Here is a 13,819-nt window from a genome sequence, read left to right as displayed (position 1 = left end):
TAATGACCAACACGTTAGTTGACTAGAAAAAAATAGCTATAGAGAGGAGTATTTTGCACAATATGTGCACTATATTACATTTGTATTATATTTTTACTTGTGTCATAATTGTTATTACAATGAAAACCAAATTATATTTAATTTAATTAGTTAATTTTTAACCTTTAATAATACCAGCTGACAGGGCTCTCTGTATGTTTAAAGCATTATGTGAGATATATTTTTTCTTGAGAAAAATTAACGTCTATCTACTGTAGCCTACCTAATATTTATCCAAAAAGTCAATACTGAATCAAGATTGAAATCAAATCCCAAGAATTGAAAGCGTGAAAATTGTGTAAAATTCTATTTAGTTACCAAATGTTTTGACAATCACTATTGTAATGTTTTTATTAAAAAACTATTAGTAGTTTTTTTTCTACATCCCCCCCACCAATCCATTCATTTCTCTTGAGCAATTAAAATATCGTGATAATACCGTATACCGTGGTAAAAACTCAATCAATTAATCGCAGCATGAAAAGTTGATACCGGCACATGCCTATTCTCAAGTAGAACACTGTCTTCTTTTCAATGAATGATATGCATTCTTTATAACAACTTGCATACATCATTCTTTATTCTTTCAAGCAGACATTTATTTGTATGAATTCAATATAATGAATCCTTATTGAATGCTTTTCTCTTTTTCTTTTGTTGTTTGTTGTTGTTAATATTAAAGGGATAGTTCACCCAAAAGTGAAAATTACCCCATGATTTACTCACCCTCAAGTCATTCTAAGTGTGACATTGACATATGACATTGTTCTTTCAGACGAATACAATCGGAGTTATATTAAAAAATGTCCTGGCTCTTCCAAGCTTTATAATGTCAGTGAATGGCTGTTTATGATAAAAGTTCTCCAAGTAGCCCTGGGGGTTAATAAAGGCCTTCTGAAGCGAAGCGATGCATTCGTGTAAGAAAAATATCCATATTTACAACTTTATCAACTAAAATGACTAGCTTCTGGCAGACGGCCTACGCAAGTTGACTTTAAAGGAGAACTCCGGTCAATTTTAACATTGAGCTCATTTTTTTGTACATTTGGAGTGCTGTCAATACAGAGAACAACGACAAAAATCGGTGTTGCCTACACCGAGTTATTCTATTTTTAAAATTTGCACCCTGTTGACTTCAATAGGGCAAGTACTAAACCTGCTTTTAGCCTCTTAACATCCTTGATGTGTCATTACAAGTGCACAGAAAATGTGAGTGATTCCTTCTGAGTGAACACGAGTGGATCTGACAGCAGTAGATGTGAAAGAAATGTATGTATTTAAGCCAGCGCAAATACCTTTGTTTACATCCTGTTTTTCGGTTGAAGTCCAAAGTAGTCAATTGCCGAGTTCACGCGCGTGATCATAGGTAAACCTATGCGCGTGAACTCGGCAATCGACTACTTTGGACTTCAACCGAAAAACAGGATGTAAACAGGTATTTGCGCTGGCTTAAATAACATCATTTTTATACATTTCTTTCACATCTACTGCTGTCAGATCCACTCGTGTTCACTCAGAAGGAATCACTCACATTTTCTGTGCACTTGTAATGACACATCAAGGATGTTAAGAGCCTAAAAGCAGGTTTAGTACTTGCCCTATTGAAGTCAACAGGGTGCAAATTTTAAAAATAGAATAACTCGGTGTAGGCAACACCGATTTTTGTCGTTTTTCTCTGTATTGACAGCACTCCAAATGTACAAAAAAATGAGCTCAATGTTAAAATTGACCGGAGTTCTCCTTTAACGAAACAAAATTAACACTGAGTTAAACCACTTTTTTGGGGGGGGCCATCATTTAAAAAATCAAGTTTCATTTTGAAGAAATACAACAAGCAAATGGCACCCATTGGGGGGAATGCACCAAAAAGTGTGTGGTGGGTAACTTATAGGCTACTTTAGACTAGTATTATATTTACACAGGAACAGCAATCATAGCAATGTTGATTATCACACTCATCTGACAGAAATCTAAAGTAGCCTACTGGTTGTAACACAACACTATTTAAAATAAACAAGAAAAAGCGATCATTAATTAATTAATATGTTATCAATATAATAATAATAATAATATACAATAAAATAGATAATCAACATAAAAAATATAAAATCAACGACCGCATGGAACAAGTCAATAGGCTACGTGCACGTGGCCGCCATTTTGGATTTCAGATCAGCGAGTGTGCGGTTAGACACTTCCGGTTTCGCATTACACCTGGTGCAGGGAACCGGAGAAAGCCGAAATGGATCTTTTGTAGTTGTTTATAGAATCAATTATCACTTAAAATACTACTAAGATCCATATTACTATCACACGATAGCCAATGGCAATTAAATGCACGCATGCATAGTCAGATTAATGAATGAAATATTAATGTTCACGAACAGAAGATTGTATTTGACTCCTGCTGCATACACATACGCAATGACAGTTATGCCTACTGTAGCCTAAATATAGAGTTACAACTACGATTACAGTTGTTTGCATTAAATGCACGTTAGCCCTGTGATAGGCTACAATTTATATCCATAAATACTATTTTCTCAATTCTGCATGCATTTTTACTTACATCAATTGCTCGATCAATATTATCATCACATATTTTACATTTACATTTTTTACTGTAGGTACCACAAACAAATATAGGTAAGTTTGTGTATATTTTACACGTAGTACTGTATGTGTTGCTTATAAACACCAGACAGATTATTATTATTATTATTTATGAAACAGATAAACTTTACTCATATAGCCAACTCATAAACAGATCAACTTTACTCATCTCACTTGCACAAAATAAATGCAGTAATAGAAAGCATAGAAACGCACAGGTGAAATACACTGAAAATTATATGCATTTAAATATTTGGTCGGGTTGAAGTCCTCCCTCCGGATCTCCTGTATCCACTCAGCCCGTACCGCAGCGTCAACGGGGAATGCATGAAAGCTGACTTCTCTGTTGTAACGTGACGAAATGGTACAAAACGGCATACAACGATGAAGAGCTGAGGCTGTCATCGTCTGAAAGGCAAGTCACCTCTCTTGAATACTCCTTGTGAAAAAATATCTCTGTGGTAATGGAACTTGGTCGCTGTTGTCTCTCGCTGTCAGATCACCGTAGTTTTCACTGGAAGTACTGGCCCACACACTCAAGTTCGAACAACTGTCGCCGTGCACGGAGCGAATTGTAGCCTATCACAGGGCAAACGTGTGAATGTTCACAGTGTATTTTATGTAAACAACTCTAATCGTAGTTGTAACTCTAAATTTACAGTAGGCATAATTGTAATTGCGTATGTGTATGCAGCACGAGTCAAATACAATCTTCTGTTCGTGAACAGTTGTATTTCATTCATTAATCTGACTATGCATCCGTGCATTTAATTGCCATTGGCTATCGTGTGATAGTAATGTGGATCTTAGTAGTATTTTTAAGTGATAATTGATTCTATAAATAACTATAAAAGATAATTTTCGTCTTTCTCCGGCTCCCTGCACCGGGCGTAATGCGAAACCGGAAGTGTCTAACCGCACACTCGCTGATCCGAAATCCAAAATGGCGGCCACGTGCACGTAGCCTATTAGGCCTACGACTGCATGTAAGTTAAGTGAATAAGAAGCTGTAAAAAGCTGTGACTGAAAACGTTACTGCGCTAAAATTACATTTTATATCTCTAACATTTCTGACTTCTCGCATAGCAGAAGTTAAAGAGGATGGAAGTTATTAAGCACAGGAAACCGCTCGGAAAGACTCACCCGTAACTTAGTTTACTTCCATTGAGAGGTGCGAGCGTGAATCTGCCGTCGATGAGTCAAGTGTGTCTGACTGTCTGTGTCTGATCTAATCAGTGTGTGCGGACGACGACGACGGAACTTCAGTGCCGCTTAATAAATTAATATATATATATTTTTTTTTACATACTTTTGAACCGTCTATTAATGGCCTATAATTAATAGAGTGATATTTTATTTATTTCCTGCCTTGTGCCCATAAAACGTTCGGTGATATGTCCAGAAAAGCATCGAGGCTTCAGGAATGGCGACACTCCTGGCGGCCGCGGGCGGTAGTGCGTCAACCGTTAGAGATTTGAAATTATTTGAGAATGAGGTCTCTGCAGAGCAACAAAAGGCGTTCCTCAATTTTGGGGCGTTTTCCAACTGGGTAGGCGTTTTACAACCTCTGTGCCTGGTTTGCTAAAACTTGAGTGGGCAATTCCTAATACTTGAATATGCTTTTCCCATCAGATATGAGTGAGAAAGCGGTGAAATGAGGAGAGAGATCACCTGTCCTGCATATGGATGTAAGTGGATTTTTGTAAATTCTCATTTTGTCTAAGTTAACGTTTTAATTAGTTTGTGTAAATTTGCTTGCAACATGATTAGGCAGAAAAAGCTCCAAGAGGTCTGCCATTTACAATCTATCGCTAACCATTAGCTGCTATTAGCTTTAGCAAACATTCGCTAACTTTTTGGTGCATAAGTTTGTTACTTTAGTGTTGATAGTGGTAGTTTGCTTAATTTTTTCCTGTCGGCGTATTCTAATATATATAAAAAATTGTTAGCTTGTCAGACTAGAAAACAATAGTTGTAAACAAATGTTAATGGAATATTCTACCGAATAGGTGCCATTTATGTCCCCAGGACATTATGGCCCGGTTTCACAGACAGGGTTTAGCCTAAACCAGGATTAGTCCATAGTTCAAATAGGACATTTAAATATTTTTCATAAACATGCTTAGAAAAAAAAAACATTACTGGTGTTCATCTTGAGACAAAACAAAGGCACTGATATATTTTAAGATCAGTCAGTGCAAGTTTATTTCAGTTGGAACAGCTCAGACTTACATTTTAGTCTAGGACTAGGCTTTAAAATTGTTTGTGAAACCGGGGGGTATAGGTACTAATATGTACAAAAAAATAACTATAAATACATTTTAAGGAAAGTGTTGTGCACATTAATCTAACTGCAAATTTTATCTAATTAAAAAATTATTAAAAACTATAATATTTTGGATAAATTACGTTTTCATTCAGTCCAGAACACACTCCCTTCATATATGAAATGGTGTTTGAGTGTGAGGTGCGCTGTAAGAAAACAAGAAAAGCTCCACAGAAAAGCTGAAAAAGCATTGCTTGTTAAGTTTATTATTTTTAATATCAATTTTAATGTAATATTTATAATTTTTCTGTTATTTATATTATATCTCATAACCCATTATGTACCCCTAAACATAACCCTAACAAAAACCTCTGCAGACCACTAGATTTAAATAGAAACATGATTTGACCTTTTTTAGCAGTGAGATCAGCTCACTAGTCAATGTTCAACACTCTTCATTATATCAGTGCAGGCATTAATCAAACCTATATACTAACATAATGGATGAATGTTAAAAATATAAAATGATTATGTACAGAGGAGGAAACTTTTTTTTAAATTAAAATGGATGAATTTGTTGTCTATTCAGCACATCACAATTCAGCGGAGAGGACAAGAGCCTCAACCACAGCGCTACCTTGCAGATACTAATTTATTCACATGCCCCTTCTGCACATCTCAAATATGTAAGCCCAGACAGTATCATCAAATAGTGGCCCATATAGCTGGGCATAAAATAAGAGCAACTGAATATGGAGGTGAGTGTATATGCATATCCTATAAATGTGTATTAAACATTTTTTTTACGTCTACTAACATGGCTATTTTCAATTTTGCTTTAGATTATGTTATATACAGCTGTGGCCTTGGCTGTGGCCAAAAGGCCAAGCATTTTCACTGCTGTCATTGTCCACAGACCTACATAAATAAAGCTGCTATAAAAAGGCATCTTTGCAGTTTCCACCCGCTGCCCCCAGCAGCACCTGATCCACCACGAGTATCTCCTTCGCTGCCCCCAGCAGCACCTGATCCACCACGAGTATCTCCTTCGCTGCCCCCAGCAGCACCTGATCCACCACGAGTAACTCCTTCTCTGCCCCCAGCAGCACCTGATCCACCACGAGTATCTCCTTCTCTGCCCCCAGCAGCACCTGATCCACCACGTCATCCAGCAGCTCCTCCAGTGATTAAAAGAAAGCAAATCACTGTGAGGTGTCCTCACTGTGGGGTGAGTCTAAATTCTAAAAATTTGAAAAAACACATTGAGTGGAAACATCAACCTATACATCTCGTATCTTCAACTTATCATTTACCAACACAGTGTGTTGATAAAAAGAATGGGATATATGTTGTAGCAAAATCATTTCGTGGGCCCTGTATTCCCATTCATGTGGCGAAGAAAATTTGGGGCTCATCACACAAGGTAATGTGTGAAATGGATATGTGCAACACTTGTGCTGAAATGACTCAAAGGAGTGAACTTTTGGTTACATCATGTGTGCATCTGAGATCAGTAGACTACTCCTGTGCTATTGCACCACATGAAGAGTTATCAGAGGACGTGTTGACTGAGATGGTGGAGCAAAAATGGTTTTGTAACACAAGGAAAAACCAATGCCTTACACTGCAAGGTCAGGCTACAAGTAAAGGTGCAACATTTACTAGCCTTGTTACTATTGGAGGCCCCGACTACAAGCATTATATATCAGTATATGAGCCAAGGGTTTCTTATTACAGTAGACTGGGCAGAGTTTTGGTTAATTACAATTCCAAGACAAACACTTGGCACTGCCCTTGTATCAAAGGTAGGAGATCGTGTCTGCATAAGTGCATAGCAAAATGGTGTCTCTTTCAAATGAAGCGGGAGCTCTTCACAACCATGCCAGAAGCAGCTGCAGAGATTGAACCAGCAGAACATGATGACTTGTCTGGCCTGCAATGGGAATATCCTCCAAAGAGTGATGGCCTGAAGCAGATGGTACAATATATATACCATAACAAAAAGCTTCCAGACACACTATCAGATGTTTTTATAGAAGATGTAAAGAAGGAAGACATTCCTCAACATCTTATTCCTGAAGAGGAGTTCTGCTCTCAGTGCCCTGGACCTGTTCCTCTCAGTGCTCCTGTCCTTATCACCAAAAATGCTAAAGTGGCGACGCTCTCTGGTGTAGTGACTGGTAGGCATTGCTGGTTTGTACATTTTTAATGATAATATTTAATATTTATAAGCTGTTGATTTATACTACTCACTAAAAGTTAGGCATATTCGACTTTCGGCTGAAAGTTATGGAAAATGTAAAAAGTTTGTGCTACAGTGATAATATATCATAAAAGAAGGGCATTTAAGTAGAAGCATGCATTTATTCTTCTACAGCAATTTATTAAAACAAAAGCTAACAACAGTGGTGGGTATACCACAACAAAAATGTCAATGTCTCAATAACTTGTAACTTTCCTTGAGCATCAATTACAGCTTAACAACGACATCTCATGCTGTTCGCAAATCAACTTATTGTCTAGGGAGGCACAGCATCCCACTCTTCTTAAAGGGTTGCCCTCAGGTCATTGAGGTTCTGGCGTGCAGGGTTATGACTTTCTATATGACGACTCTGCTTATCCCATAGGTTTTCTATGGGATTCATGTCTGGAGAAAGTGCAAGCCACTCCATTTGAGGTACCCCAGCCTCCTGCCACTATTCCCTGATGATGCGACCTCAATGAGCTGGGGCATTGTCATCCATAAAGATGAAATCAGGCCTGTGTTGCTCATGCAGAGGCACAACAACTGAATTAATGGTGTTATTCAGATAGTATTGGCTTGTCACAGTACCATGTAGAGGGTCGTGACCCTGCACCCCATAACCTCAATGACCTGAGGGCAGCCCTTTAAGAAGAGTGGGATGCTGTGCCTCCCCAGACAATAAGTCAATTTGCAAAAGTTGAATATCCCTAACTTTTTGTGAGTAGTACATGTCATATTTTGCATTATACTCCAGTATTAGCGGAGTATTAAAGTATGCTATTCACAATAATTGCCAAGTGATTATTTGACATTTTGTACTATTATTTTCTGTTTATTTACCTCATTAGGAATATCCACATACTGCAAGAAATGCAGTAATTGTCATATGTTTTACCGATACCAGGACTGGATGCATGGGCTTCACAACTTTAATGATAAAGTGCTGCTAAGCATCTTTCTATGCATCTTCATAAGGAATTCTGTTCAGGTTTTGTTTCTGAAATTTAAAATACATTAGGCTCAAGATTGTTCAACTTAATCTAGCACTGATATATGTTCTCATGACTATTCTCATTTAGGATCATGTGTCAGTTGGAAGGGTGCGTTCCATATTGCAAAAGACAACACACGTGCCTTACCCAAAGGAGTCAGAGTTTCTTCATGCATATTTACATTTTGAGGCACTAACTCACCATGATTATGCCTTTTCGTGTCTAAAATGTGGACATCATCCTCCAGTTGTTGTAATGGATTTACATAAAAAGGGAGTGTTCAACATGGCAGGTAAACAATCACAGTTTTTTGTCATTTTCTATTTGCAGTTAATTTGTGTTCATTTAATTTTGATTCTTTATCCAGTCAGTGACATAAGTGAGCCAACTGAAACCTTCAATGGAGAGGTGAATTCCGAGGAGTTCTGGGAGACTCTTTCAAGGGAGAGGATTGCAACTGGCTTGTTGAGGAGTAAGTTGCAACAAGACAATTAGGCTATCATGTGCAATAATGTAAACAACTTCCTTGTCTCTTGTACATACTAGTTGAGTTCATTGCATCAGTGGTTCCCAACCACGTTCCTGGAGGCCCACCAACACTGCTCATTTTGCATCTCTCCATTGTCTGAAACACAAATTTCTGATCTTGGAGTCTCTACTAATGAGCTGATGATCTGAATCGGGTGTGTTTAAGGAGACATGGAAAACATGCAGTGTTGGGGGGCCTCCAGGAATGTGGTTGAGAACCATAGCATTACACATGTATTTCCACATCTAAACAAAATGCCTTGTTTCAAGAGTTTGTTTCACTACTTTATTTTCTGTATGATTTTAGTTGGAGACACAAATCCTTACACTTTGAAACCCAATTATGAGAACTGGGCCCCATGGATCGGCAGACACACACGCAGGTCACCATCTGTGATAAACACAGAGTGGAAGAAAGTGCAGACCACAAATACACTAGACAATATCACTGAAATGGACATGACAGAAGAGAGACTCAGTGATGAATTAATGAAGCTAAAGGTATGCACCAGCTCAGTATAAATCTCTATAGCCTCTTATGATTTGCAGTTTATTAAAAATGGTGATGGTTGACCAGTAATGAAACAATCACTATGCAGGTCTAAATCAGTTGTTACCTTCTAGTCGTAGTTAGAACTAACACACAAAGAGCTAGTTTCATATTGTAATGTAATATCAAACATATTTGTGCTTTACCAGGTTGCAGACATTCGAAAACTCTGCAAGGCCTGTGGAGTTGGCACTGAAGGATCAAAGACTGATCTTCTATCCAGACTGAGAAAAGAAATGCAAAACAGAAGTGCATACGACAAGATTTTTCAAAAAGTTTGGGGAGCATCAGGTATATGGTGGGCTCTGTGAGTTCAAATGTACATGTTCTGAAAGTTAATGAATTTCATTCACTAAACAAACTATACTCTTCTTTGTCAGGTGGATGGGCAGCCATTTTATGCCCTTGTGGTATAGTTTACAGTGTAAAATTTCTCCTCCGTGCCGAAAGTCCTAGAGACTTTACGGACATGTTATTTTCATGGAAACATATCCCAAACATTTGTATTTATGATTTTGCCAGAGGACTGGCCACCCATTCCAACTTAAGGAGGCCAGAAGCAATGCCATTTACACCCTTTGAGGGACGACTTGCGGAATCTACAGAAAACAATATAACAGCTGCAGAGAGTGGAACCCTAACTATAAGCCTACCCTGGATAAAAGAGAAGAAGATGGATGAGGATGATAATTGCCATCCAGTGACTGGTTCTTCCGAGCACTATGCTCTATCTGACAAGTTCCACGAGGCCAACAGTAAGGATAAGCGAGACACACTTAGAAAGATTCAGATTGTCCCAGAGTTGGCTGGCAGAGTGAACACACAAGCTGCAGAACAACTTTTCGCTGGAATGCGTAAGAACAACTATTTCTTGAATATGATGTCTCCCACCACCCACATGTTTCTTGTAAGAAACATTTTGCACATGCAAAACAAAGAAAAAAATGGATCCATGCTGTCAAAAATACAAAAGGACCTTGGGCATCCAAAAACGACTATAAACCTCCAAACTGATTTGTTTGGACGTTTGGTTGTAGGTAAGTTTATTACATGTATACTTTGAACCTTATCTCTTATTTGCTATTTACAAATCATTATGTCTTTTATGTGTCTTTAAATAAAGAGAACAGGGCTCCTGAAATGACCAGACTACATCTGATAAAACCTAGCAAGGCTTGCTGGGGAAAGCCACTGACTCGATCACAGCGTAAACGGGTAATATAGCTAAACAGTTATTAATTGCACAACTGCAGTTCTCTATTATGATTAAATTTTAGATTTTTCATTTTCATTTATGCATTCAGACAGTCATATCCTAAGCAACTTACAACTGATTCATCATAGAGCCAACAATATTCACTGTGTGCAACGCCAGGTCTTTTAGAAGACTAAGACTACTAAGAATCTGTTTTGTAAGTAATAGAAAATTTCTGTTCTCTTGACAGATGGCTCAAGTTTGTTCTGCAAATTCTGATGATGAAGTAGCTCTTGTGGGCTCTATTGTCATAAAACAGAAAGACTTAATAACACTGACAAACCTTTGCGAGGTGGAAGGAAATGTAAGAAACAGACAAAAACATGAATCAAAACTTAAAATCATAATAAATAAAATAATGTCCATTTCAAAGTAGCTAAATGTTGATATTTTTCACACAGGTGCTGAATTCCTGCTTCTGTGTGCTGCAACAGATTGCACTCTCCCAGGTTTAACCTCAAAGTTTGAGAGCATAAATAAATTCATTTTGTTCAATTCTTAACAATTTTCTTTTTGTGGCCAGAATGTGGACATCTATCCAGTTGACAGCCATGTCATAGTGACATGGTTGCCACCAATTTGTGCACATCCCATGGACCACTTACCTGTAAGGATCACTGACATTTGTAATGTCTTTAAACATTAAACATACTATATACTATAAAATATTTTTTTTAATATACATGTAGCCTGAAATTATGAGCAAGGATGCTGTGGTCTTCCCATCTTGGGTGCCAGAGCATTGGATGCTGTGTGTGAGTCTGCTTTAATGTTGCGATACATAAACATACAATACCAATTGTTGTTCAAACTGAAATCAGCGGCATATTTCTGATTATTTCCTTGATATTATGCGTTTCCTAACAACTAACACAGGGTGAAAACATTTTTTCAGATCATGAAGCCAAAATTGCGTGAATTGTATTTTCTCAATTCCCTGAAAACTCCAGGTTTTGGAGATGGCACTTACATTGCCATATACAGGTTTTCCTGTTACAGAATTTTGTGTTCTCTTGTTCTATGTTCAGTTCTTTTTTTTTTTTTTCTTTTTTTTTTCCCATTGGCTTTTTTCTCATTGCATACAATTTAAGAAATACTTTACTTGCAACACACTTTAATTTTAGGGTCATATATTAATTAATTTTGTGCATCCCTGCATTAAGAAGAAATCCATGGGAAAAATAAAGGCGGGACAGTTCCTGTTAAACTCTGCCTTTATTATTTTCTGTTCTATTTCAAATTTACTTGGTAATCATATGTAGTATTGCAGGGTAGTTATCTTTTAAAAACCCTGTTTGATTGGCTGTTTGTACTGCATATCTTAATGTGTTGTTTTTTTTGTGTGTTTTTTTTGGCTGGGGGTGCATTCATTTATTTTGACAGAGAAATTGCTCAGAGCCTGTGGCCTGGGACATGGACAGAATTCTATTCTGAGGACCTTGGGGTATGTTTCATTTTACACCAAATGTGATTGAAAATTTTAATGAATTAGGAATTTAGTGGTACTAGTTAAAAATTATATCATATGTAATTTACTTATATCTAGGATATACCTCGACAAGAGATGTCTTGCAGCTGTGGAGTATTCATTCTAATGGTAGGATCAATGGCTACTATTGGTTCTGCAGGTGCCATGTCAGAATTAAACCCATGTGCAGTTATTAATACAGAATTCATGTTGCAGTATGCTCTCTATGTCATCTTGGGGGGAACATTTGACTTTTCAGAGGTGGGTTTTCCAAGCTCATTAAAAAAACATTCTGTAAGTTTAAGAATTGTTTTGATAAACTTGTGCTTTTTCCAACTATAGTCAGACATACCAAGTATAAGAAGATGGTGGTCTGTCCTTTTGCTGGAGAAATTCCCACCAAGGTGTTTGACTCTTTCTTTCTTTCTTTCTTTCTTTCTTTCTTTCTTTCTTTCTTTCTTTCTTTCTTTCTTTCTTTCTTTCTTTCTTTCTTTCTTTCTTTCTTTCTTTCTTTCTTTTTTATTGTTATTAGTCCTTTTCTAAAAAATAATGACAAGGATGGCAAAATGCCTTTACAGTTAGTGTGACTTTTAGTTGTCATATCTTCATGCAATGAAACTTGATTTACTGTATTATTAATGTGTTTTTATTTCATAAATTTATCAAGATTGGTCATGGAAATCCAGCAAAGAAAGAGAAGGCGGACTGACAAGCCACACAAAACTGGTATGATTTATTTTGTTTGAAGTGCTCTATTTATAGTAAATGTTGACTGTCATTTACTGATGTTCTTCTTTTGTCCCTTCATAGTGGCAACCGTTGACCAACCCCTGAACATACAGGAGGCATGTATTTGTTATTACTCAATTTATAAAATGCAAGGGAATCATTATAACCACAAAAAGTTCAGATTGTTATGTTTTGTTCATGTATAGCTTCCTCCGCTGGTCCTTCGTGAAATCTTACTGGAGGTTGTGCTTCAAGATGGTGATGTTGCAGTTGGCTCCCTTGCCCTCACCTGCAGGTGCTTCAACAGCATTGTGAGCATGGATAGTTTCCGCCGAGAGGCTCACTTTCGGTGGTTGGACAGTAAGTTTTATTAGTGTCACTGTTTAGTTAATCACAGCTCTCTCTCTGTTTTTTCTCAGTTATGTATCGTTGAATATTAAGACAATGATGATGTCAGCTGACAACTTTTTTTTTTTTTTTCAGGTGTTGTGAACTGGAAGGCATTCAGTGAAAATTTCAGAAGTCTGTACAGGGTTCCATACAGTCTATCCAGATGTCTCCATTGTGAGACTACATACAAAAACTGTGGTGAAGGCTACAGAGGAAGAGGGCAAAGAGGTGTGATGCAGGGGTTCTTTGGCTCTGATGACTTCCAAGGATACTGCGGAGACGACTGTTTCTATGAGGCTGGAGGAAGCATCTAATGTTTCATGCAATGTGTTCCTCATGTTTGAACTTGCCACATTTATTGCTTGCTTATTTTATTTTATTGGATTCTCTCTTTTTTATTATTACATTAAGTAGAGAATGCTGCATTCATCAGTATAGTTTTTCATCATATTGGTTACAGTATCTATATGGTCAATAAAGTGATGCTAATGTTTAAAGTTTTCAGAGTCATTATTCTAAGTTAACACATTTTACCTTAATTTAAAGGTCAATACGTTTTACTTTATATATCATTTAATGTAAGCTACAAATATCACTTAAATATAAGTCATTACATATACATATCATATTTTGAAAAATACAGGTGAGAAAGACAAATACAATCATTTTCGCCATTGCATTACAGTAGGATTTGGTAACTTTATTGGAAATTACTATTAATTTTCCTTGTTAATCACCGTTACA

At 37.1% G+C, this 13,819-nt stretch overlaps 2 protein-coding genes across 3 annotated transcripts; both read left to right on the top strand.

The window, feature by feature from the left end:
- The first annotated feature begins 4,270 nt into the window (after positions 1–4,270).
- LOC308692139 (uncharacterized protein) lies at positions 4,271–12,198 on the top strand. Of its 2 annotated transcripts, XM_081367900.1 has the most exons (15): positions 4,271–4,340; positions 5,508–5,676; positions 5,761–7,098; positions 8,012–8,151; positions 8,243–8,447; positions 8,523–8,627; positions 8,991–9,184; positions 9,383–9,524; positions 9,614–10,270; positions 10,357–10,448; positions 10,679–10,792; positions 10,890–10,937; positions 11,012–11,932; positions 12,035–12,085; positions 12,173–12,198. In XM_081367900.1, exons 1-13 carry the CDS (start codon positions 4,335–4,337, stop codon positions 11,132–11,134), a joined length of 3,333 nt encoding a protein of 1,110 aa, XP_081224026.1. In that variant the 5' UTR covers positions 4,271–4,334; the 3' UTR covers positions 11,135–11,932; positions 12,035–12,085; positions 12,173–12,198. The 2 variants fall into 2 exon arrangements, with proteins under 2 accessions (XP_081224026.1, XP_081224027.1); XM_081367901.1 differs by lacking the exons at positions 10,679–10,792; positions 10,890–10,937; positions 11,012–11,932; positions 12,035–12,085; positions 12,173–12,198 and having other exon boundaries at positions 10,364–10,437.
- A 114-nt stretch (positions 12,199–12,312) lies between these two features.
- LOC308692499 (uncharacterized protein) lies at positions 12,313–13,553 on the top strand. Its single transcript, XM_081368551.1, has 5 exons — positions 12,313–12,360; positions 12,624–12,682; positions 12,767–12,801; positions 12,892–13,045; positions 13,169–13,553. Exons 2-5 carry the CDS (start codon positions 12,631–12,633, stop codon positions 13,387–13,389), a joined length of 462 nt encoding a protein of 153 aa, XP_081224677.1. The 5' UTR covers positions 12,313–12,360; positions 12,624–12,630; the 3' UTR covers positions 13,390–13,553.
- The last annotated feature ends 266 nt before the right edge of the window (positions 13,554–13,819 follow it).

This window comes from Scardinius erythrophthalmus (assembly GCF_964197995.2).
Source record: "Scardinius erythrophthalmus genome assembly, chromosome: 6".
Taxonomy (NCBI): domain Eukaryota; kingdom Metazoa; phylum Chordata; class Actinopteri; order Cypriniformes; family Leuciscidae; genus Scardinius; species Scardinius erythrophthalmus.
This window is presented reverse-complemented; position numbering and strand designations above follow the sequence as displayed.